The sequence below is a fragment of the Apiospora phragmitis genome, assembly GCF_038363925.1.
Source record: "Apiospora phragmitis strain CBS 135458 chromosome Unknown utg000011l:1.0-3236445.0:1.0-3240683.0, whole genome shotgun sequence".
Lineage (NCBI taxonomy): Eukaryota > Fungi > Ascomycota > Sordariomycetes > Amphisphaeriales > Apiosporaceae > Apiospora > Apiospora phragmitis.
This window is the reverse complement of record NW_027117411.1, coordinates 1597043-1622602: the sequence shown is the minus strand read 5'-3', so window position 1 is coordinate 1622602 and position 25560 is coordinate 1597043. Positions and strand designations below refer to the sequence as shown.

General features: G+C 52.7%; 6 protein-coding genes across 6 annotated transcripts; 4 read left to right on the top strand and 2 right to left on the bottom strand.

Moving 5' to 3' along the window:
• Positions 1-726: 726 nt before the first annotated feature.
• On the bottom strand, positions 727-1596 carry PG994_013270 (uncharacterized protein; the record flags this gene model as incomplete). The annotated part of the gene is made up of 1 exon (XM_066864679.1): positions 727-1596. The coding sequence occupies one exon, from the start codon at positions 1594-1596 to the stop codon at positions 727-729; it is 870 nt and encodes a 289-aa protein (XP_066709640.1).
• Positions 1597-3708: 2112 nt separating this feature from the next.
• Positions 3709-5412, top strand: PG994_013269 (uncharacterized protein; the record flags this gene model as incomplete). Its single annotated transcript, XM_066864678.1, has 2 exons — positions 3709-4116; positions 4180-5412. The coding sequence occupies 2 exons, from the start codon at positions 3709-3711 to the stop codon at positions 5410-5412; spliced, it is 1641 nt and encodes a 546-aa protein (XP_066709639.1).
• A 914-nt stretch (positions 5413-6326) lies between these two features.
• PG994_013268 (uncharacterized protein) lies at positions 6327-7825 on the top strand (the record flags this gene model as incomplete). The annotated part of the gene is made up of 2 exons (XM_066864677.1): positions 6327-6492; positions 6585-7825. 2 exons carry the CDS (start codon positions 6327-6329, stop codon positions 7823-7825), a joined length of 1407 nt encoding a protein of 468 aa, XP_066709638.1.
• Positions 7826-9201: 1376 nt separating this feature from the next.
• PG994_013267 (protein pyrABCN) lies at positions 9202-16164 on the top strand (the record flags this gene model as incomplete). The annotated part of the gene is made up of 6 exons (XM_066864676.1): positions 9202-9805; positions 9858-11075; positions 11114-11786; positions 11873-12338; positions 12480-16046; positions 16108-16164. 6 exons carry the CDS (start codon positions 9202-9204, stop codon positions 16162-16164), a joined length of 6585 nt encoding a protein of 2194 aa, XP_066709637.1.
• A 3403-nt stretch (positions 16165-19567) lies between these two features.
• PG994_013266 (uncharacterized protein) lies at positions 19568-23463 on the top strand (the record flags this gene model as incomplete). The annotated part of the gene is made up of 7 exons (XM_066864675.1): positions 19568-19958; positions 20017-20418; positions 20445-21315; positions 21374-21445; positions 21503-21571; positions 21626-22963; positions 23007-23463. The coding sequence occupies 7 exons, from the start codon at positions 19568-19570 to the stop codon at positions 23461-23463; spliced, it is 3600 nt and encodes a 1199-aa protein (XP_066709636.1).
• A 1090-nt stretch (positions 23464-24553) lies between these two features.
• Positions 24554-24855, bottom strand: PG994_013265 (uncharacterized protein; the record flags this gene model as incomplete). The annotated part of the gene is made up of 2 exons (XM_066864674.1): positions 24554-24713; positions 24809-24855. The coding sequence occupies 2 exons, from the start codon at positions 24853-24855 to the stop codon at positions 24554-24556; spliced, it is 207 nt and encodes a 68-aa protein (XP_066709635.1).
• Between the last annotated feature and the right edge of the window lie 705 nt (positions 24856-25560).

Here is a 25560-nt window from a genome sequence, read left to right as displayed (position 1 = left end):
TCAAAACAAACTTTGTTAGGAACACAACGACGGGAAGACGAGACCTCGTACGCGAATCCAGTCGGGAAGATCTGCAAAATCTACCCCGATATAGTAGTTGCACTTGGAACTCGGGGACTTGGCGCACTTGGCGCAGATAAGGTGGTTCAGTAGAGAATGAGGACGGCCATACCTACTTAGCCTTCAAGTCGAACCGCCAAAGCCGCCTTTAATATACCTAATATGATAGAGCTCCAGCTTGAGTGCGATACGGATATGGAGTACGATACGCGCAATCGAGAGCCCGGATCCAGTTCTTCTGGCGGTGTGCAACATGTTATCGGCAGATCGTATCACACACCGGTGGATGACTATGCAGGCAATTCAGTAATGGGCCGGCTTCTACACCGGCATTAGTGCCGATGCTTGCTTTTCGTTATTCTTCTCAGTATGGCCGACCGCCTACCGTTGGGTACCACTTCGATAGTCTGATACAAGTGTTCTGGTCACGATCGTCTTCATTATTGCCAATAACTCTCTTCATGCTTGTTTAATAGTATAGAATACGTTTCAGGATAGGCGTTGCAAGGGGAACCGACACATGGGTTACTTGTGTTTCTGGCGTACATTCGAGCTATTCTTTGTGCCTGCATGATCTCGCATTTTATCGATCCGCAACAGTAAAACTTCCCCTTGCTACGGAAGACTTCGAAGCGAGCATCCACCCACCCATTCGTTGAGTTGCTTTCAAGGCCACAGCTCAACTTTCTCCCAGTTTCCTCCAACAGTTTCTGGTTCAGTCTTCTGGTCGGCAGTAAGTCTGTAGATCCAACGTCTGCCCCTTTCCGGGTTGGAGAGATCCGTACGGTCGACTTCGTATGGTATGATGACCACAACCCTGAAATTCTTGCGAGCAATATCGTCCTGTAAGTCGGTGACCTTCTGACCCAAGCCAAGACCGTCGTCAACCGGTGAATCAACCGGGGTCCCAGGCGGTGGGTTTCTGAATGAACCTCGCATCCCTGGGCTGAGGTTGCCGAAATGGGCGGTGACTTCTTTGGCAAAGCTCCAGTGATCGTCACTGGCACCTTCCTTTTTCCTCATCCGAGACATAAGTGCTTTCTGGGCGGCCCTCCCATCGTCGGACTTCTCAATGTCAGGCCCCACGACAATGGCCTTGCCGCGAATCCGCCATTGCACCATCGGCTCCTTGGCCCAGAATACGGCTTCGACCGGCCCACCACCGCCGGAACCGGTCCAGGCGCCATTGCCCTCTATGGCTGCCGCTCCCGGCGCTACTGCATCAGCTTCCCACAGTTCGGGCATCTTATCCATGCGCACGTCGGTGGTGAAAGTAAGCATGTCGGCCTCATATATATCCGGATTGAGCTCGGCGTCATTCTTGGGATTGACTGGGATCGAGGCCCACATGCCACGATAGATGCACGTACGGGCTCGCGGGGTAAGGCAGAACCCGTGGCCGTCGTTGATGCCAAAGCTGGCAGACGATGCTGGAACGCGCCTGATGGTGCTGAGCACGAACTCGGGTGGCTTCATATTTTCGGCGTTTTCCACAAACAAATCACGCCACGGCGCCGGTTCCCGTGATGTAGCCATTGTACGACGTACGAGCTGGGCAGTGAGCTGCGCGATGCGGCCAGAAACGCTTGGCTGACAATGAGAAAGCCGAGGCAGAGAAAACATAAACACGCCAGTATGTTTTCTGGTTCAGATTGTCGCAAACTGTCGCGATGCCGAAAGAATCCCAACTGCGCGTTGTTCGCCTAATAATGTGAACATCGGGATTTTGCGAATCTATTTTATGAACATGACGATGATTCAACACTATCACGGCCCAACTCCAATCGTGAGGCTCTGCGGAATGACGTCATGTACCTGGTGATTTTGTCCTAGCCCAGTATCACCTGCAATCAGCTAACCTCATGTTACATAGTCTGCGATATGTACGGTGACGAGGCTGTCACGAACTGCTAGATGGGCCTCAAAACCAAATCTTTGGTTGCCTGCATACAAACATAGAATGACATACATATTTCGGCGTTGATTGGAGAGATCACATGATTTTTTGGAGGCCTTCCATACACATCACCTGTGCGGACGGAAAACGCAAAAGTACGCTCAGCTCCAGTAAATGCATTGGTAACCCCCACGGTGCAAAATGGAGGGGGGAAAAGATTGAGGAGAATGGTCCTAGCACCCAAGGCTCGGAGATCCGCCGAGCACTTGACACCAGCTCCCCCAACTTCAGCTCCAAGCAACCCCCGTGGCGACTGTAATAATGCCAACTTGACATTTCGCGACCAGAACACTGGAGAATTCTGAATCGCATTTTTGGCCACTCCAAAAACCCAATTTGGCGACGCGCGCCGATTCCACCCGCCTGTCTCCTTTTAGCTCCTGGTTTTGGAGGCCTATGCACCATCGGAGAACCAGCCTAAACCCAAGACGGTCGATCAGGAATCACACAATCAGCTCGTATGTGGGCCGGGATGTCGTTGGTTCCGACACCAACAGGAAAACCTTTACCACCTTTACCACCATTGACATCATATCACGAAAACACACGCGCCGTACCAGTCTTTGGACAATTTCACCTGTGATTGCAAGGGATTGCTGCGTGCTGATCGCCGAAAGGTCAAAGGATTTGTGGGCTGAAACAGTGGGCTACGTTTCTTCCAGGAAGCAGCCCAAGCTGCCAAGCTGACTGGCTGGCAGGCCAATACCTCTCTTCCTTACGCCAAGCAGGGCCTTTCTCTTGTCCTTGTGGGAATGGCATGTTGACCGCATACTGGAGACCCTTTTATTTTCACCAGTTTGTACGATGATGGAGAGGCGCCCTCACACACTCTTCCTTAGTCTCACGGAGAGGCCTAGGGTGTTGAATACTCTTGACAAATAACAATTGGGAGCATGTGGACTGGTATGGGTGTTGCTACCACCCTTTGTGAGTCCGGGGATTGCGATCTGCCGAATTGCCGCTCTTTGTCGCGTTCGTCTGGATGCCAAAAAGGGGAATCCGCGAAACTTCTCAGCAAGCATGGATCCAAGCCGCTGAAGCGTCTTGGGAGGGAGGATAAGCTTATTTCGGCAAAAGCGCACGAAGACTATTTGCCTGTCTGATACATACAATCTTGACAGGTTCAAGTGAACTACAATTCGAGCAGGTTTTGGATGGCATCAAACTCGATGGCGCCGTCAGCATCCAGGGTCTTCTGCGATCCCACACCAAGGGACCATGAAAGGGGCCTCGACAAGATCTGGTCACTCCTCCTCACACAGCTACTCCGCGGTTTGTCGTTATCCAGTATCGTCCGGTCTCCGGGGCAATTATGGGTAGTTGTGGGGCTTCTGAGGCACACTACACCCGGCGGTACGTCGGCATCAAAGAGAATCCTGGGGCTTGGCAACTCCGCGCTCGACTCCATCATAACTCCACGATGGGGCCTGAAAGTGGAGAATATGACTCGATTCCTAACTTCTCAACACCTCCGACCAACTCCACGTCCAACCTACATCTGTGGACCACTATGACGTTGTCTTGAAATTTCTTATCTTGGCCATCCGTATGTATCCAATACTCTATTCTGAGGACCCTTATGACGAGGATGGCCGTTTATCGAGCATGGCTATATATATACGGACCTGGGGAACCCCCAGACTTCTCTCCATCAATCTCGGCCACCATCGAACACCGACACCACCGAAACAATGATTCGCACTGGTGCTAAAGACAACGATGCCGGTGTCCCAACCTACTGGGGCACCTCAGGCGCAACCCTCCAAAAAATGATCACTGTCGTCGCAACCACCGACTTCCTCCTGTTCGGCTATGACCAAGGTGTCATGGCTGGCATTATCGCCGACGAATCTTTCATGGACGCGTTCCCCGAGGTTCGTGATGACACGACCTGGGAAGGTTTCGTTACCGCTATCTACGCTGTCGGATGCTTCCTTGGTGCCTGCTTCATGCTTGCCTGTGGCGACCAGCTCGGTCGTCGCAAGTCCATCTTCATTGGCGGCTTCATCATGATTATCGGCGTTATTGTTCAGATTTCTAGTGTTGGCCCCAACTACGGCGCAACAGCACAGTTCATTATTGGCAGATGTATCACAGGCGTAAGTCTCGACCACTCTTGTATTAGAGCCATCGATATTCAAGATATACTAACATGACTATAGATTGGTAACGGAATCAACACAGCAACAGTGCCTACGTACCAAGCCGAGTGTTGCCCTCCCCACAACCGAGGCAAGCTTATCTGCATTGAAGGCGGTAACGTTGCTATTGGTACTTTGATCGCCTACTGGATCGATTACGGATGCACTTACGGGCCTCATGCTTTTGTCTGGCGCTTCCCCATTGCGTTCCAATGCGCTTTCGCCATGGTCGTCCTCGTCCTGATGCTGCGTCTTCCGGAATCACCCCGCTGGCTCCTGACCAAGGATCGGACGGCCGATGCTACTACTGTGATAGCTGCCCTCCAAGGCAAGCATCGGGATGACGAAGAGGTCCAGAGGGAGCTCGGCGTGTTCGTGGATGCTATTCGCGCAACTGGCCATAAGGGCGGTGTTACGCCTATGCGGGAGCTTACCACTAACGGCCGCACCCAGCATCTTCGCCGCCTTCTTCTTGGTGCCGGCTCCCAGATGATGCAACAGTTGTCTGGATGCAATGCTGTCATCTACTACTTCCCTATTCTGTTCCAACGATCCATCGGAACTACTCACAACTTGGCATTACTGCTGGGTGGTGTCAACATGGTTGTCTATGCCGCATTTGCTACCACTTCTTGGTTTGTTGTTGAACGCCTGGGCCGCCGCAAGCTCTTCTTCATTGGTTCTATTGGGCAGTGTCTCTCCATGGTTCTGGTCTTCGGAGCTTTGATTCCCGATACGACAGAAGCCGCTAAGGGTGCTGGTGTTGGTCTCTTCACTTACATTGCCTTCTTCGGTGCTACTTGGCTGCCCCTTCCTTGGTTGTACCCCGCCGAGATCAACCCTCTCAAGACTCGTGCGAAGGCCAACGCCCTCTCAACCACTTCCAACTGGCTGTGGAACTTCTTCATCGTCATGATTACTCCGGTTCTCATTGGTTCGATTGGTTGGGGCACATATCTCTTCTTCGCTGTCCTGAACGCTATCTTCATTCCCATCCTCTACTTCTTGTATCCTGAGACCGCTGGTCGTACCCTGGAAGAAATCGACATTATCTTCGCCAAGGGTTACGAAGAGAACATGAGCTACGTGCACGCTGCTAAGCAGCTGCCTAAATTGTCTCATGACGAGGTTCGCTCATGGGCGCGCGACAATGGCTTCAGCTCGGACGACGAGCCTGGCAAGCCACGTGTCAGTGAGAAGGAGGGTGATTCTCCCACCACCAAGACTGACAACAACAACGCTTTGATGAGTTAAACGAATTGAACCGACGACTATCCCAGATTGCTTTTACGCCTTAATGCGTTTTATATGCTCAGCAATTTTTTTATGATACCACGATTTGCAGATTGGACCAGATTTGTGTCTAATCTGAAGCGCCTCACCCTCTACCTTCCTCTTCCCAAAATACCTTGCGATTCCCTTTTTATATGGCATAATGTCGAGGGTAAACATAACCCTTTGCCAATATATCTCGTGCTTGGTTCTATATCAACCATGTACTAAACTATCATACCCTCAGATAGAATAGATACCAACAATGATGTGAAAGTCAATAAAAAAATATCAAATCAGACACTCTTCTTGGATATTACACTGTGATAATTTGTATATACCAATTACTCATGTTGAAGCAGTACTGATCTGAAGGGATTTCCCAACTACTCCGACAGTGCCTTGCCTCACTGATCCCTTGCACTATCCTTGGCGGCCCTCTCTCCACTTACTCACAACCGGCTAGCCGGTTTGCAATGGGCGGATGTCAACGGTGATATGATAGGCACCCAGACGTGGAGCAATCGGGTTCTCTCAAGAATCCGGAACAGAATGCGGTGTGACATAAGGATCCCGACTGCCTTGACTGGACATCCCAGTGCAGATTGCAGGCACTATGATCGTCCCTGCAGGGCAAGATCTTGTCCCTTTCCGACCCCAGGGCAAAATACAACGATGTAAGGGTTGGTTCGGCCCCCAAGATGTCATGCAGGAGCAAACCAACGGCTACGAGACCTCGTGTTTTTCGGTCCCGTTTGTAAGGAGTAGAAACTTGTGTCTAGGTGACTTTGCGGTGCTCATCTGTCTGTCATACGGTTTCCAATATCCTTCACTCTCCACCCCAAGCAGGGTATTTTGAAGAACCGACATATGTGTATCCCGTCTCGATACCAGCCATGAGTGACCTTGACCTCTTCATCTCCAACGGCACATACTATTTTGCCACAAACCGAAAGGCGGCAGACAGATTCATTCCATGTGGAAACGCGGCAAACGCCGCTTATACATGTTGCCTCAAAGGCGATGTTTGTCTGGAGGACTCTGTCTGTTTCCACCCCGATGGTAAGGTGATCCTTACAACCTCCTTCCAGCCAGAGGAAGAAACAGAGTTAAGTTGTCATCCTTGTCCATACATGGAACTCACTCTACCGTAGGCAACAGTGGGGGTACGACCTACATAGCAGGATGTACGGACCCGGGCTTCGGGAGCGGCGCTGCTGCCTGTCCCCACAAGGGCAAGTTCGCCGACCAGCAGATTGTCGGCCTGGTACGGTGCCAGGACTCGGACGACAGCTCCGAGCCCGACGAGCTGTGGGCGGGCTGCCCCGGCGACAAGGACAAGACGGAGATGACAGGGGTCCCCTCGCCATGCTCCTGCTCCGACCCGGACTACCAGGGCCTGTTCCGCCAGAAGCCCACCATCGAGGCCGTGGCCACGCTGCCCACGGCGCTGGGGCAGACCGTCTTGTTCGCCACGAACCATGCACCCTCCCCCTCGTTCGCGAAGATGTCCTCTCCGCGGGCAGGCGGCTCCAGTACCGTCACGCCCAGTTCGACTACCATCGCTATAAGCGTGCCTACTACCACCCGTATTGGCTCTACCCTCGTGGCGAGCGCGCCTACTAGTTCTGCTGCTTTCGTGACGGATGTTCCGCTGTCTGCCAAAGAGTCAACGTCGGACCAACAAGGCCTGTCTGCGGGCGCGAAAGCCGGTATAGCCGTCGGCGTGATTCTCGTCGTACTACTCAGCAGCGCCCTCTTCTTCCTTGCTGCAACCTTGCGACACCGACACCACAGGACATCCGGAGGAGCCGCCGGGGCCGAGGCCGGGCCCGCCGCCAAAGCGCCACTCACCACCGATGGCCCTGCAACATCAGCAAGTGGGCCTCCTCCTCCTCCTTCCGCTTCTCCCTACTGGAACAGCCGCCCCGACCCGGCGACAGCCCCGGCGGCATCGATGTCCAGGGACGCCGTCGGCTCCGGAAATCGTGGGGATGAATGGTTCAAGCCGGAACTGGCGGCTGACGAGTCGACCACTATTTCGTCGTCGTCTCCTGACCCAGCCGTCCTTGCCGCAGGTGGTGATGGTGGGCAAAAGGGCTATCTCGATAGAAGTAACTCTCCTACTCTTCCGCCTTCCGAGCACCACAACAGTGGTAGTACTATGCGCGACAGCCGCGGGTCGAGCGTCGTCTCGGATACGTCGAGTTACCGGGGCGGCGGCTTCCAGCAGGCGCGCCGCTCGCCTTTCTGGGTGTCGCCGCAGCACAGCAGCATCGCTGGTGTCGCTGGTGTCAGCGCAGGGAATGATGAGGGCAGCGTGCCGCAGGGGGAGCTCGCGGGCTTTGGCGGCCGGGCGAAAGCTATGGAGCCTATATCGGAGCTGCACGGGTAGATGGGGTTGGGTACCTAAGGTAAATAGGGGGTGACTTGAGGAAGTGACACTTTAGTTGGAAGTCCGTACTACTACACTACCACTTTGTTGGCAAGCCTTGGTATAATGCAATGTCATTTACCTTATATTATGGGAGGATAGATCCAGAACAAGTACATTAAGTTATGCGATTATGCGATCTTGGTTTCCGAACCCAGCTGGCGGCGGCGACGACGGTATACTTGGCGGAGAACTGGCTACCTACATACCTAAGTTACCTGCTTGATACATCCATATAGCTACTATAATTGATATGCGTTTAAGCACCTACAAACAATAGGTAACATTGACCTTTCAATTGAAGTGAGTTTGAGCAGTGATGCCCTGTATTTAAGCTTCTTTCGACTTATGGATCAACTGGGTCAGCCCTTTCAATCATGCCTCGATAGTGCACATGCAATAATAAAACGGCGGACTATTTTTTCGTGCTCCGCAATACGTCATCTCCGGTTATCGGGGACTCTGGAGCGTGCAACAACCGCATTGATGCTGCAGTACTGTTCGGCGAGAGCCTCATTTCAAAGGCTGACGGACTAGAATGATGGACAGCATGAAAGTCAGCTCTAGAAGATTTGAGGCTGCATCTGAGTTTAGACTTCGCCCTGACAGCGCTGATGTAGGTTATGGGTTGCATGGCTGCGGCCTAGAGCTTGGGTTACATCTTGGCGCTCCCGCCATACCAACCAACAAGTGTGCGTCACCGCCTACCTGTTCACGCCTAGAGATGCACCCAGCACCTGCAGGAAATGGCAAGATGGGTGCTGCCAGTCCAGAACCGGCTACGCAAGGGTTTAGTCCTCGACTTGTGGTTGGGCAATTCCCTCCATCCCACCTGAAAGACCCTGCCTGGCTGTCGTCTAGCTTCTGCCTCATGAGTCGCTGGTCGTCGTCGTGCAGTGTTTCATTGGTCCCATGGTTGTAGATTTGGGCTATCACCCCACTTGGCTGCCGTTGCGGGGAGGTGCGAAGAAAAAAAAAGTTCTGGAGGTCGTTCACAAGCTACGGTCGTAGGTAGATATACCAAACCCTGACCAAACAATTTTTTCCCTCCTCTTTTTTTTCTTGTTATTTTATTCTCTCCAGAAAGCCTTTGTGCCTTGGAGATACGAAAACGCAACACAACGGCGTTATGAAAATCTGATATTTCGGGAACTACAAGCGCACTTACGGCTCCTAGGAAGCTCACCCCTCCCTCGAGCGCTGCTGAGGTGCACCGGCGTCAGTGATTCCCACTACTACGCCCTGTCTCACGTGGGCCATTCCCTCTTTCCTGCCTGTGTCTTGTCTTTTTTTGCCCACCAATTAAATCCAACCGCGGGGTTCAAACGGCATAAACAATGGCTGCAGTATACCACCAACCCGCCACTGCGCGGGTCGTGGGTGACAATGATGAGGGGCTCATGTGCCTCGAGCTCAAAGATGGCTCCGTCTACCAGGGCTACAGCTTCGGCGCCAAGAAGAGCATCGCCGGAGAACTTGTCTTCCAGACCGGTATGGTGGGCTACCCCGAGTCCATCACCGACCCCTCCTACCGTGGCCAGATCCTTGTAATCACCTTTCCTGAGGTCGGCAACTACGGCGTCCCCTCACGAGAACAGATCGACGAGCTTCTCGGCGACCTCCCCGAATACTTCGAATCCAGCCAGATCCACGTCGCTGGTATGATCGTAGCCTCCTACTCCGGCGAACAGTACTCGCACTATCTCGCCACCTCCTCGCTCGGCACATGGCTTAAGGAGCAGGGTGTCCCCGCCATTTACGGTGTTGATACCCGAGCTCTGACAAAGAAGCTAAGAGAAAATGGAAGCACACTTGGTCGCTTGCTGTTGGAGAAGCCAGGCATGACCAAGAGCCCTAGGGGTATTAGCCAAGAGGGCTGGGCGTCACACTTCGAGGAGGTCGAATGGGTGAACCCCAACGAGAAGAACCTTGTCGCTGAGGGTAAGTCGCCCCGCTGACGAGATTTCAGAGATCTTGACTCACTCCTGCTTAGTTTCTATCAAAACCGCGAAGCTGTACTCGCCCAAGCCCGAGAAAGCCCTGAAACACCCTTCAGGCCGGAATTTGAAGGTACTATGCCTCGACGTGGGAATGAAATTCAACCAGCTCAGGTGTTTCCTGAAGCGTGGAGTCGAGGTTATGGTGTGCCCCTGGGACTATGACTTCTCCACCGAGGCTGGAAAGCAATATGACGGTCTCTTCATCTCCAACGGTCCGGGCGATCCTGCCGTCTTGGAGCAGACAATCAAGAACATCTCTGCGACCATGGAGATCAACCGAACGCCCGTTTTCGGAATCTGTCTCGGACATCAGCTGCTCGCACGCGCAACTGGAGCCACGACGAAGAAGATGAAGTTCGGTAACCGTGGACACAACATCCCCTGTACCAGTATGGTGACTGGAAAATGTCACATCACTTCTCAGAACCACGGTTATGAGGTCGATGCCAAGTCATTGTCCTCCGACTGGCAGGAGCTTTTCGTCAACGCCAACGATGGTACCAACGAAGGTATCATGCACGTCAGCAAGCCTTACTTCAGTGTCCAATTCCACCCCGAGAGCACTCCTGGTCCCCGGGACACCGAGTTCCTCTTTGACGTATTCATCAACACCATCCTCGACTGCGCCAAGGACCAGAGCCTCCTCAGTGCTCCGGTCAAGTTCCCCGGAGGTACTATCTCGGAGAATGAGGCGCTTCACCCCAAAGTCAGCGTCAAGAAGATCCTGGTTCTTGGAAGTGGAGGTCTGAGCATTGGTCAGGCCGGAGAGTTCGATTATTCCGGCAGTCAGGCTATCAAGGCGCTCAAGGAGGAGAACATCTACACAGTCCTGATCAACCCCAATATTGCGACAATTCAAACGTCGAAGGGCTTGGCCGACAAGGTTTATTTCCTGCCTGTGACGCCAGATTTTGTCCGAAAGGTCATTCAGTATGAGCGACCTGACGCTATCTACGTTACCTTCGGCGGTCAGACAGCGCTGCAAGTTGGTATTCAGCTCAAGGACGAGTTCGAGGCGCTGGGCGTCAAGGTTCTCGGAACTCCCATAGATACCATCATCACCACGGAGGACAGAGAGCTCTTTGCCCGCAGCATGGAGTCCATTGGCGAGAAGTGCGCCAAGTCGGCTTCGGCCAGCAGCGTTGACGAAGCGATGCGTGTCGTCAAGGACATTGGTTTCCCGGTCATTGTCCGAGCTGCTTACGCACTCGGTGGTCTGGGAAGTGGTTTCGCTAACAACGAACCTGAGCTCCTGATCTCTGCAACAAGGCTTTTGCCGCCAGTCCTCAGGTGCTTATCGAACGAAGTATGAAAGGATGGAAGGAGATCGAATACGAAGTTGTCCGTGATTGCCAAGACAACTGCATTACTGTCTGTAACATGGAGAACTTCGATCCTCTCGGTATCCATACGGGCGATTCCATTGTTGTCGCTCCCTCCCAGACACTCTCTGACGAAGACTACAACATGCTCCGTACCACAGCCGTCAACGTTATTCGCCACCTCGGTGTTGTCGGAGAATGCAACATTCAGTACGCTCTGAATCCTGACTCGAAGGAATACTGCATCATCGAGGTCAACGCCAGATTGTCTCGATCTTCGGCTCTTGCGTCCAAGGCTACCGGATATCCTCTGGCTTTCATCGCGGCCAAGCTTGGTCTCGGTATTCCCCTGAAGGAGATCAAGAACAGTGTTACCAAGGTTACGTGCGCTTGCTTCGAACCTTCTCTGGATTATGTCGTGGTGAAGATGCCCAGATGGGATCTCAAGAAATTCACCAGGGTGTCCACCCAGCTTGGATCGTCCATGAAGAGTGTCGGTGAAGTTATGAGCATTGGCAGGAGCTTCGAAGAGGCCATTCAGAAGGCCATCAGAGCTATCGACTTCCACAACTTGGGCTTCGGAGAGACGAAGGCTCTCATGTCTATTGACGACGAGCTGCAGACCCCCCCGACCAACGTCTTTTCGCCATCGCCAATGCCATGCACACTGGCTACACGGTCGATAGGATCTGGGAGCTCACCAAGATTGATAAGTGGTTCCTGAACAAGCTCATGGGTCTCACCGACTTCGCCAAGGAGATGTCCAAACTTGCCACCGCGGATGTAGGCGGCCGACCAGATCTCCTGCTCCAGGCCAAGCGACTCGGATTCAGCGATCGCCAACTTGCCAAGTTCTGGGATTCCAACGAGCTTGCTGTCCGCCGCCTACGTCTCGAGGCTGGCATCACGCCGTTCGTCAAGCAGATCGATACCGTGGCGGCGGAGTTCCCGGCCTTCACCAACTACCTGTACTTGACCTACAACGCCTCTGAGCATGACATTAACTTCGAGGACCACGGTGTTATGGTGCTCGGTTCCGGTGTTTACCGCATTGGCTCGTCGGTCGAGTTTGATTGGTGCTCTGTGCGTGCCATCCGCACACTGCGCGACTCGGGCTTCAAGACAATCATGGTCAACTACAACCCAGAAACAGTAAGTGACTTTCGAGATCCATCCCTTCCTATTTAACCATGTCTTGGGAGCGACAGAGGTGCGGCAACTTACAGAGTTGCTCACATCCCCTCCTAAGACATACTTTATTGCACAGAATAATAATACTGACGACGAGAATAGGTTTCCACCGATTATGATGAGGCCGATAGGCTGTACTTTGAGAACATCAACGTCGAGACGGTTCTCGATATTTATCAGATGGAGTCCGCTGCTGGAGTTCTGGGAGCAATGGGCGGCCAAACACCCAACAACATTGCGCTCCCACTACTCCGATCAGGCGTCAAGGTACTTGGAACATCCCCAGAAATGATCGACACAGCCGAGAACCGATACAAGTTCTCCCGTATGCTGGACCGGATAGGGGTCGATCAACCAACCTGGAAGGAGTTGACCAGCTTCGAAGAAGCCAAGTCTTTCTGCACAAAGGTCACTTATCCTGTGCTGGTTCGTCCGTCTTACGTCTTGTCAGGCGCGGCAATGAACACTGTCTACTCCGAGGCCGATTTGGAGTCCTACCTGCAGCAAGCCGCTGATGTCTCCCGCGACCACCCGGTCGTGATCACAAAGTACATTGAAAATGCCAAGGAGATCGAGATGGATGCCGTTGCCAGAGATGGAAAGGTCACCGGTCACTTCATCTCGGAACACGTCGAGAACGCAGGTGTTCACTCGGGTGATGCCACGCTGATTCTGCCGCCTCAGGATCTTGAGCGAACCACCATTGAGCGTATTGAGGAAGCCACACGTAAAATCGGCGCTGCTCTCAACGTTACTGGTCCGTTCAACATTCAGTTCATTGCGAAGGATAACGATATCAAGGTAATTGAATGTAACGTTCGTGCTTCTCGTTCGTTCCCCTTCGTATCCAAGGTCATGGGCGTCGACCTTATCGAGATGGCCACCAAAGCAATCATGGGCTTGCCTTACGTCGAGTACCCGCCAACCACCATCGCTCCAGACTGTGTCGGAGTCAAGGTGCCGCAGTTCAGCTTCTCTCGTCTCTCGGGCGCTGATCCCGTGCTGGGTGTCGAGATGGCGTCTACCGGAGAGGTTGCATCTTTCGGTATGGACAAGTACGAAGCTTATCTGAAGGCACTGATGTCGACTGGCTTCAAAATCCCGAGGAAGAACATCCTCCTCTCTATCGGTTCTTACAAGGACAAGAAGGAGATGCTCCCTGCGATTGCCAAGCTGCAGCGTTTGGGCTACAAGTTGTACGCCACTGCAGGTACTGCCGATTTCCTTCAGGAGCACGACATCCCTGTCCAGTATCTCGAGGTACTTGGCAACGAGGAAGATGACCAGAGACACGAATTCTCCTTGACCCAGCATCTGGCCAAGAACATGATTGATCTCTACATCAACCTGCCATCGAACAACAAGTACCGCAGACCGGCCAACTACATGAGCAAGGGTTACCAAACCCGACGAATGGCGGTTGACTACCAGGTTCCTCTCGTCACCAACGTCAAGAATGCCAAGATTCTCGTTGAGGCTCTTGCTCGACACTTTGAGCTCGATGTTGGCACCCGTGATTACCAGACTAGCCACCGCACGATCGTCCTGCCTGGTCTTATCAACATTGCCGCTTTTGTTCCTGGCATTGTCTCCCAGGGTCAGCATGATCTGCAGGCCGTTACTAAGGCTTCTATTGCCTCGGGTTTCACTATGATCCGTGTGATGCCCATGGGTGTTGAAGGCTCTATCACCGATGCGAAGACATTGAAGTTTGCCCAGCACAACAGCAAGGGTGGTGTCTACTGCGACTTCAACTACTCTGTCAGCGCCACTTCAGAGAACGCCGATCAAATCAGCCACGTCGCAGCCGAAGTTGGATCGCTCTTTATCCCCTTCAACCACCTGTCCGACAACATCAGCAAGGTTGCCGCAGTCACTGCTCACTTCGACTCTTGGCCCATCCATAAGCCCATCCTGACAGATGCGAAGACTACGGATCTTGCCTCGATCTTGCTGCTCGCCAGCCTGCATAGTAGACGTATCCACGTCACCAGTGTGACAACCAAGGAGGACATCCGCATTATCGCTCTGAGCAAGGCAAAGGGTCTGAACGTCACTTGCGACGTTTCAATCTTCTCGCTCTACCTGTCTCAAAAGGACTGCCCCGACTGCTCCGGTCTCCCTACCGCCGAGGACCAGAAAGCTCTGTGGGACCACTTGAGTACCATTGACGTTTTCTCCGTTGGCAGCATTCCGTATCAGTTGGCTCGAGGCAAGGACGCGTCTGTTGATCCTTCATTTGGTATCGCCGATGCTCTTCCACTCCTCCTGACCTCGGTGACCGAGGGCAGGCTTACGGTCGATGATATTAAGACTCGCTTGTATGACAACCCGAAGCAAATTTTCGAGCTCCATGAGCAAGTGGGCACCGTGGTCGAAGTGGAGATTGACCGTCCTTACACTGTGCCCACATCGTCCACGTCTTGGTCACCATTTGCAGGTCGTACCATGCGTGGCGCTGTCCAGCGGGTGACATTCAACGACGAGACAGTCTGTCTTGATGGTGATATGTTGCCAATCGTGCCACTGGGTAAGGATATGTCGACGCATGGTAGCATGCCGCCGCCGCCCATGTCGCCTGCAGTGAAGCCTGCGTCGCACCCCTTGGCTTTGTCCGGTGAGACTCAGCGCCTGAGACGTGACTCTGTTCTCAACTCCCCGAGACCATTCTCAAGGCAACAGCCCCTCGAATCGCTGACAGACGGTGCTCGCAAGGGCACTAGTCTGGGCGAGGACTTTGGCGTGCCCCTCTCAATGCCACAGCCTTCGTTCAACTCCCTGAAGGCGCTACTGAGACAGTCATCGTCCTTCAAGAACGGTCATGTTCTCTCTGTAACTCAGTACTCGCGCTCTGATCTTCATCTGCTATTCACTGTAGCCCAAGAGATGCGCCTGGGTGTCCAGCGTGAGGGTGTGTTAGATGTGCTTCGAGGCCGGGTTCTTACAACCCTGTTCTATGAGCCCTCGACGCGCACTTCTGCTTCTTTTGATGCTGCTATGCAGCGTCTTGGTGGAAGGGTCATCCCTATTGCCACCCAGCAGTCGTCGGTCAAGAAGGGAGAGACGCTCCAGGACACTATCCGAACTATGGCCTGTTACACGGATGCCATTGTTCTGCGTCACCCCGAGGAGAGCTGTGTGGACGTGGCCAGGAAGTACAGCCCTGTCCCTGTGATCAACGGTGGGAACGGCAGCAAGGAGCACCCCACTCAGGCCTTCCTGGACCTTTTCACCATCCGTGAAGAACTCGGAACTGTGCAAGGTCTGACGATCACATTCGTTGGTGACCTGCTGTACGGCCGCCCCGTCCACTCCCTGGTGTATCTTCTCCAGCACTACCAGGTCCAGGTCCAGCTGGTTGCTCCCAAGTCACTAGCCTTGCCGCCTAAGGTGCGCGAGCAGCTAGTGGCCTCAGGCCAACTGCTCTGCGAGTCCGAGGACCTGACGCCGGAGATCCTGGCACGCAGCGATGTCCTGTACTGCACCCGAGTACAGAAGGAGAGATTCCCCAACGTCGAGGAATACGAGCACGTCAAGAACTCGTACCGCATCGACAACGGAACACTGAAGCATGCCAAGAGCAGCATGGTGGTCATGCACCCGCTGCCCAGAAACGAGGAAGTGGCGGAGGAGGTCGATTTCGACCAGAGGGCCGCTTATTTCCGACAGGTGAGTTTGCCCCCCAACATTACCCCTGTCGTAGTAAAGCATGCTAACTGATTGTTTGCAGATGAGATATGGTCTATACTGTCGCATGGCTCTGCTTGCTTTGGTCATGTCCTCGTAAGATCGTTTGTCTCTTTTTCAATGGCTTGAAGCCATACTTCGTCGAAACCTATACATTTTCGTTGGTTCCTGTTATTTTGGCGTAAAGAAAAGGAGGGAGAAGAAATCGTAGATAGTCACGTAAAACTGGTGTAAACTTGGCGGTTCATTTTCAAAGATCTCCAAGGTAGAATAGGCAAATCGGCATTAGACGCTATATGGCCCAAGCCATCGATGAGTGATGATTTAATCGTTAATGTATATCATGGGGTATGTGGCGTTTGTATATGTGTGTTGCGTTAGGTTGGGGGGTTATGCGTTATGTTTACTGTATGTTAGGTATATATGTATATGTACGTTGTTTATAGTTAATTGATGTGCGCTCCGCTTACTCGTGTTCTGTGTTTTTTCTACCTTTTGTGACACTTGAAATGCAAACGCAAATCCTCGTATAGGGGCCTTAGGCCCTCGTATGTATTTGTCCCAGAAACCACATCACTGCGCGCATGGAGTCGAGAAACCATATTCACTCGCGTTTTCATGAGATGCTCTTTTCACTCTTTCTCCTATCCGATGGCCCTTCCTATTCCATGATGCTCATCTCCTCCAAGTTGGGTGGGCGACATTGCCTAGATCGTAACTCGTACTGAACTGCAGCAGTGTTCTGCACAGCCGCATGGTTTTAGCATCGCGTTGTTCCACAAAAGAAGTACTGCAACTGCGAGTTACGGAACGCCAATAGACGATGCTGGGTTGCTACGTATTCCTCCAAATCTCAACAAATGGTATCATCGCAGTATGCAGTGAGTGCGCCGGATGCGGTTTGCGACCCCTGAGCTTGGTGACCTACATGTATATAAGTATGTCAGGTTCGACAGCGGTTTCATCTCGAGACTCTGCGGTGTAGGCAGCCACGGCATATCGCGCCAGATTTAGCGACCAAGACGTAGAGATGTCCCTACGAACAAGCCATGTCGATGTGTTGCGCCGTAGTCGAGATGTTGGATGTCACTGTAGCTATCCACTCAAGTGGGTATAGTATCCCATGATATGGGGTCCGACAAAAGATGGTTCGGCCAATGTGGTGGGAACATAATGGAATCAAGATCGGCGCTTGAGTATGTTCACAGTCGAAGCCGAGTAATAAGGTGCGTTTATGGGGCCAACATTGCATACAATCCAGTTTACCCTGAGATGCCAATAAACCATGTTTTCGAACGTATGCTTTGAATTTCATCGATTTGATATTGTATCTGTGATAACTCGATGTGAACTACTCCGTACTCGAAGACTAACCCCCACCAGTCTAGACCGGTGACTCGCTAGGGCCATTACGTAGTGGGATCAGGTTACGCGAGGGGCAACCGGCAGCGCAAAATTCGGATTGCTTTCTTTGGAACGAGGTAAGCGCCTCCCAAAAGACTTGTCTCACCGAGCCCATCGGGCAGTTTAGGGGTTGGTTCGTGAGATTCTTCGAAAGGCGTTGAGTCTACAGAGGGACGGTGATGGTGTAACCTTACAGGGGTGTCTTGGACAAAAGCACGCAACGACGCGGGGTAACACGGGACTGGGCGGGACAGAAAGCTCGGATCTCGCTGATGCCAACCCATTCATCACCTTGTTAATATACCATGGACCCCAGATCTGTGTTCAAGAAACTCGGCGAGGACTAATTACTCCGCCCGCCGCCTGCAAAACAGGGGTGAGCGATGAACAGGTGATACATAACCTCCCTATCTATTGGACGTCTTTGATAAGGAATCGACTTGAGAGAGAGCTAGGAGGAGAGGGCTGATACGCCCACGGCCAGCTGATTGGGCTGCGGCCGGCCGTCTCCTTTCTTTCAGGTCTAGCGACACACGCACACGCGATGCAGACAGGCGTCTTACTGCAGCTACGGGATACCCCCAATCGGAAATCGTCGTTCTTTCCACCCAACGGCGCGATTGCTTACTTCTGCCTGCTTCCGTATTCGCGCCGGGTACAGGTGTGGGCGGTGGTTCGATGTCAGTGCAGAAATCAGTACAGACCTAACGTTGACGATGATTCCATGGGGGGGGGGTCATGCGCATGATGCACGTTACACGGGCGCTGGTGTACATATATGTAATGCAGATGTAAGTCGAAGCAAGATTGCGAGCGGTGTGGTTTTGGGTGTTCACTCCCATCAACAAATTATCTAAGCTACTAATGAATGATATAAGCACATGTAAGTCGCCGCCACCAGTTCTTGTTTTGTTTTTCCCCCAATTATCACCACATCCTACATGTACTGACTGAGTCGCAATTCTATTCGGTTAAAGCAGTCGAGATATACTTAACTATGCCCGAGAAGCACAACGCACGTTTCGCGGTCAGAGATCTGGAGAGGCGAGTGTCGGCACGGTACGCAACCTAAATGACTGACTTCTTCTATCTGGGGTGGGATATGAATGTGACAGGATTCTATATGCATGGGCTGCGCGGGATTGGTCAGATGCGATGTCACCCCACCACATACCCATACTCGATCGAGGTGGTGGGAATGGTGGTGTTGAGCTTGACTTGCATCCTTCTCATGCCAATCAGTCACATGGAAAGGGCGGGAGCTGAACTGAACGGTGAATGGCAGATAGTGATGATGACATACATCTCTTGACCGACTTTGTTTTTCTTCTTCTTATTTCTTTTCTTGAGGCTCACCCCGTCTCACCGCGACTTGAGGTTGCTGTCTGTAATGACTGTGAATTAATATCAATGAGCATTGAATACTCCGTACCTGAGTAAGAATTACAGTGCAGTAGATGCTGGTTGTAGAAAGACCCCCACCGCTGTCGTTATCATTGCTGCTGCTGAGCTATGGTACGCTATGCACTTACGCTACAGTGCTGAACATTAGTGGGTGGATGCATGGCATCTGAACTGAAATGGAGCCTCGCCCATCTCTGCCCGTACATTAGTGTGTCATCTACAAAGAGTGGCCTGGGTAGGATCCCTGTTTCCATGGTTCTGGTTACTCTAGTGGTACTAGCACTCGCCTAATCGGGGCCCACACCCACTTAACGTAATTGCTTCAAGGGTTGATGCTTGTCTTGGCCTGCGCGAACTCTCGAGACTCAGGAAAAAGTAGTGAAAACACCACACGGGAAACAGATTCCCTAGGTTGCTGTACTTTTATTAGTCTATTCCATACTGCTCTCTTCCCCATTCCCGACTTTTCCCTTCACTCCCGCAGTAGGCGGCACATTCGACACATGAAGACCGGGTCTGTCGCAAGTCGATAGCAAAAGACGGGTTTAAGGGTCTTATTGTTTTCTTTCTGGTCGCTGTAACTAATGACGTTCCTCTAAGCCGACCTTCGTTTCTTTCTCTCTCGCTTTTTCTTTCCTTTCAGCTTCTACCTGAGTTGGACTTAGTGGGGGGCCATTGAATAGGCAGATTCGGCCATGGTTACTTCGGCTTCCGCGAGGGATATGCTGTCGTCCCTTTTGCGACCCAGGAAGGAATCTCACCAGCGTCACGACTCGTCCATGCTCGACTCGTATCCAAATACGCCTTCGCCTGGCCCAGACCGGAATCCGATAACCCGCCGCGCTTCTCTGGGACCTGAACCCCGCCATGCCACCGCTGATTTTACCGAAGCCGACGATGATGACGAGGAGTCCGACGAGGCAGCTGACGAAATAGAAGATGGAGAGGAAGACGGCGAAGACGGGGAGGGAGTTGGGGAGCTCCCCCGGTTCACGCGGTATCGCCTTGGGGATATGGGCATGCACGATTCGCATGGGCGGCGAAGCTCGAACACGGTGATACCACTGTTCTCTGCAGGCTATCTTGGTATGTCAACATTGCATGCGTTTCGATCCGGCTTCCAATCAAGGCTAACTCTTGCTAGACTCGCTACCCATATACAGTATCGTACACGCGATTCGCATAATAGTCCAGACGCGTACCGAAACCAGTTTAACATGGGACCAGCTCCGATCGCCACAAGTCTCGCAGTTCCTCATCAAGCCCATGCAGCAACAGATCAGGACGCAGCACTTCACGCGTGCGACACTCTATGCACTCATGGCCAATTGCTTCCAGTTCGCCAAGGAAGGCCAGCTATACCCTGGCAATGCAGGCACAAGTAGTACCCGCGCAAAAGTCTGCGAGCTCCTAGCACTGAAGCTGTTGAAAGAATATGGCACCAGGGAGCTTATCGATGCTCTGTCGTATGACTTCTACCCATTACAAGGGTTACCCGATGCTGCTGGCGCGGCCAACAGAGGCTACAATAACCGCACCCAGCCAGGTGTGGCGAGGACCTCGACGCTCGAGGTGGCCATTCGAGCTTCGGCCAAGAGCTTTCTGGCACACCCCTAGTGGTCCAACAGCTCGAGGCCATTTGGAACGGTGCTATTAGTTTCTATTCATCTGCTGACCATCTTCATCGCGCCCCCGAACCCCAGGCGGACGCGGGCCTCAAGTCCGCAAAAAGGGGCCCCGTGGACTCGAGAACACCTCTACTGAACTTCCAGCCTCCGCAAGAGGAGCTTAACCGCCTGCCTCTGCATGCTGTGCCTATCAGACGTACTGTGACTCTGTATGATCCCCGAAACGCTTCTCTTTTCAAGCTGTCTCGGCTTCGCGTGCCTCGGTACCGCCAGTTCTTGTCAACCTGCTCTCTCTTCGTCCTCATCTGCCTCTTCCTTGCCGTTCTTATAGATCGCTCCAATCGCATTACCACGCTAGAGCTCGTTTTCTGGTTCTGGAGTGCGGGATTCATGCTGGATGAGGTTGTGGGCTTCAACGAACAGGGCTTCTCGCTGTACATCATGAGTTTCTGGAACGTCTTCGATCTAGGGATTCTGCTCATTTTGGTCGTCTACTACGGCATGCGTATCTATGGCGTCTTCCTGGTAGACGCACGCCATTGGAATGACATGGCCTATGATGTGTTAGCATCCAATGCCATCTTGCTTCTGCCCCGCATCTTCAGTGTTCTAGATCACTATCAATACTTCTCCCAGCTGCTCATCGCCTTCCGACTTATGGCGGTGGACCTGGTGGCTGTATTCATCCTGATTCTCATCAGTTGTTCGGGCTTCTTCGTGTTCTTCACTTTGTCGAGAAACAACAACGATGCCTCCGAGGTGGCATACGCAATCTTTCAGATCGTCATGGGTTTCACACCAGCTGCGTGGGATGTGTAAGTCAAGGCCGCACTCGTAGTAATACTCTCAACAACCAACTGACATCGTTTATAGCTGGCCCCAGTACAACATATTGGGCAGACTACTGCTGTCGCTCTTCTTGATCATCTGCCACTTCGTCATTGTGTAAGTAATGAATTGCGTCATTACCGCTCGACTTATATGTACTGACCGCCACTACAGGACAATTCTTATTACTGTACTCACAAACTCGTTCATAGCCATTGCTTCGAATGCCAACCAGGAGCATCAGTAAGCCATTGACCTTTCTGCGGACTCAAGACCGACTTTCTGACTCGACTGCAGGTTTCTCTTTGCCATCAATACCATATCCATGGTCAAGAACGATTCGCTGTTCTCATACATAGCTCCAGGTAACATCCTTGCCTGGATGCTCATGCCCCTAAGATACGTGATGCCCTTGAGGGAGTTTGTGGGGTTGAACCGCCTGGTCATCAAACTGACTCACTTCCCACTACTTTTCTGCATCTTCGTTTATGAGAAGTACTTCTTGGCGTCAAATCTCTACGAACCCACTGACCTGGTGGAGAATCCTGGACGGATACGAACGCGCGCCATCTCCTTTGCTGACCCTGCCAGTTGGGCTGCGCTATTCAGTCCCAACGTTCGAGCGCGTGAGGAATCTGGAGTTGGGCTGCAGAAGGACCGCGCACTTGACGAGGTATTCCGACGGGCTCCCGACACCTTACGACAACAGCGCAACCATGAGAGGAGGAAGTCGCAGACTGCAATCCGTAACTGGATGGACCAGAACGACCACGACCACGATCACGATGAGGAAGAGGGAGAACCGTTGGCACATTGGCCGACAGTAGATAGCCGCCTCAGTGGAGGCAGTCGATTTGGACGCAGATTTAGACACATTTCCGATGCCAGGTCGGCAGCAAGCGACCCCGCTGATCTCATGTCAAACAATGGGTTTCAGCATGGAGGATATGGAAGCATGCGAGAGCGGCAGGAGTACAAGGACCATACTGATGCTGAAGCTGATGGCGACGACGAGCTGGTTACAAATGACGACGAAGACGACGACAACGCTGAGACCCAAGACCAAATATCTGAAGCAGAAGAGGAAGATTACTTCACGACGCCTGTCGCAGCACGGTTTGGCACGTTGGCACCATCGTCGGTAAGTTCCAGGAACTCGATAACCTCTGCTCGGCGCCAAGGCCACGGCGCCTTCTCTCCGCGCGCCGGCGCGCCACGCCGGCAAGGGATGCACAGCCGCACGATGTCAACGAACACTATACTCTATGCTCCCCAGGAGATGGCGGCGAGAAAAGTGACGAGCCCGTCTTCGGCCTCGGAACAGCCACTTAGCTCGCAGTCCCGCTCGCGGCCGAAGAGTAGCCGCTTGAACAAGGTAGAGACGCCCGGCCAACGATCGCCCAAGACAGGCACGCGGTCGCCAAAGAAATCGATATATAATGTCAATAACAATAACAACATAAGCGTGCAGCGACCACGACCCATACCCTCGCAGACAGCGCCGAACCGCGCGTCGCTGCTGGGGCTATCAGGTCCCCGGCCTCCCCACCGCGGCTTGTCGTCGGTGGACGTGGACTTCAATTCGGACATGGGGCTTGACGTGGAAGCCGCTAACGCCTTCGGCGCGGTGCCGTCGTCGTTTCAGACGCAGATGGCACTTGCGACGGGCCAACTGAAGGGGCTCGGCCGCGGGACCCCACGACCGCGAGAGCGCGGACCGGATGACACGGCTCATGCTGGCGCGCATGAAGACGCTCGAGGAAGGGTTCCACGAAGTGGTCAAGGAGATGCGCCAGACGCGCAGCGCGCTGCCCACGGCGCAGAACTCGGGCGAGGAGGGAGGCGGGAGCAGCGGTCGATCGGGCCTTCACCAGATCCCGAGCGGAGAGAATGGTGGTGGGATTATCACGAGACGTGGTGGAAACAACCACTTGTTAGTGGCGGCTACGGCGGCTAACAACAAGAGGGCTAGGCCCAGCCGGCCGGGCAGCATCAAGGAGGAGAAGCTCCCGGCGGCTGGTGGACCACCTAAACCCAAGGCGAAGGGGGAGCAAGGGAAGGAGGTCGCTCACTCGTCTGAGGATGAGAGCGAGGTTCCCACCCGCCGGATTATAAGGCGAGGCAGCTCGTTCTGATGATGTTAGATTTGAGTTGTTGCTGTAGCGGTTTCTATAAGGGCTGGGGAAATAGGGGGACTGGGATTGTGGGGTTGGGGTATTGTATGTTGAAAATAAGGGATGGATGGATGGATGGGGATACCTTGCATCTGTGCGATCAACCAAAAAAGATTGGTTATGTATCAGCATGTCGGCGTTTGTTAATTCTGCAAAGGAGCATTGCGGTTTGTTTTACATCCGGTCTCCTCACGCGGACACTGCTGCCGCAGGACGGACCGAGAAAGAGCAAAGAACTCGCTTGTATTTGTACGTATATGGATATTTATTTTTACGGTATTTGGGGCGACTATTGTGAATAATAGTAAGCAACCCTACCGCTTGAAGGCATATTTCGATGTTGACCCTGTGGAAACCTGGTTGTGGAGATGAGGCACCTCGGGACGATCTTCGTTGATTACCCACTGTACTCCGCATATCGTACCCAAGTATTAACGTAATGCTTTCGGCTCTTCCTCAATACGTCTCCAGTTTCTTTGATAGCTTCTTTTGTAGTCGGAGTTGATCTTTACGTTATATACCCCATTCCGGAGCACGTAATGAGACTGATTATCACGAATGGTCCCGGCATCAGCCGACAATGACATGTCCTGTTGGCGATCCCTTCACCACCTGGGTATCTTCTGATTGTCTCTCTTCGTGTTCTTATTGAAGTTCTATGTGTGTTGCTGCATATTGCTTTGCGATCTATATGATCCAGTTCGTACCGTCAGTCAGGGGTATATCCCATTCACATGTCTTCCTTCCCTTCCTCCCTTCTTTGGTCCCGGCCAAAGTGATGAGAATGAATGACTGTCTTGTTTTGTTTCTGTCCGTTTTTCGTCCAACATGATGCGATGATGCTATGCCCAGTAGAATACAAATTCGAACCCCGTATATGAACGTTATGGAAGTAGTCGTAATCATGTGGGCCGAGTTATACACCCGCTCTCCTCCTTCTTCTTACTTCTTCTTCTTCGGCCTCCTTTGCGTCTCCTCTGTTCTCGTGATAAAACGAGGATAGGGGTTGGTAGAGGGCGAGAAATGTTTCGGGCTTGACTTTTTTTTGTTTCTAGACGCCACCTCCGCTTCGGTCGACGCTGACGTAGTAGTTAGAGTCGTTGGACGACTTCTGGGCCTGCTCGTTCTTCTTCATGGCGCTGGACTTATAGCGGGCGCCGACGGCCAGGCCCGTGATGGTTGCGGCGACTAGGTAGAGACCACGATGACGTCTATGGTGGCCATGTATGTTAGCAATTTGGTTGGGTGGCTTGTAAATGGTAATTGAGAAAAGGGAGGGAAGGAAGGAGAGCCGTTAGTTACGTACGGAACGGCTCGCAGGTGCTGGCCTCCCACTGTTCGCAATGGCTCCATGATGATGATGATGATGACGGTGTCTGTGTGGTGGGAGGTCTTTTAAGAGGTTGAGGGGAGTACAGCAAGCCTGTCTCGTCGAGGGAAAACAACAGTACGTTGATGTGATAAGTTATAGTACAGAGGGGCGGTCAAGAAGGGGACAGTTTCAAGTAGATGGTGCAGCTTGTAACTGGTCATGAAACATCCAATCAGTCAAAGACAAGACAAGACAAGACCATTTAAATATGGGAGAAGGAGGTTCCTTATCTACCTATTCTACTTATACCTGAGCTCTGGATACATGGATGCGTCATCTCGTGAGAACCCCCCCGCGCGCTGCCGCTGCCCCGAAATGGCTTGATTCGGGTTGATAATAGTATGGTCATCGGCAACGTCCAGCTCTCCCAGCCTCCCCAGGGTCCTTACGCCATAGCGTTTGGCCTCGTACGTGCATCGTAAGGTAAAAGGGCACGGGCGGATGGGGAGACGGACGACATGCAAAGGCCCAAAAAAAGAATGGAGATGGATGAGATGGTTCCCGTTTCCCCACACTTTGGGGCAGCTCTTGGCAGGCGTGGGTGGGGGGACGCTAACACTAGACCTGACAGCGTTAGACCGGCTGAAGCACATGGCAGATGGCAGATGGCCATCAATCATAGAGGCGACGAGGTTTTGTTGGGGGGAGCTGTGCTGGAAGGATAGCCCTACGGTGATTTACTAGGC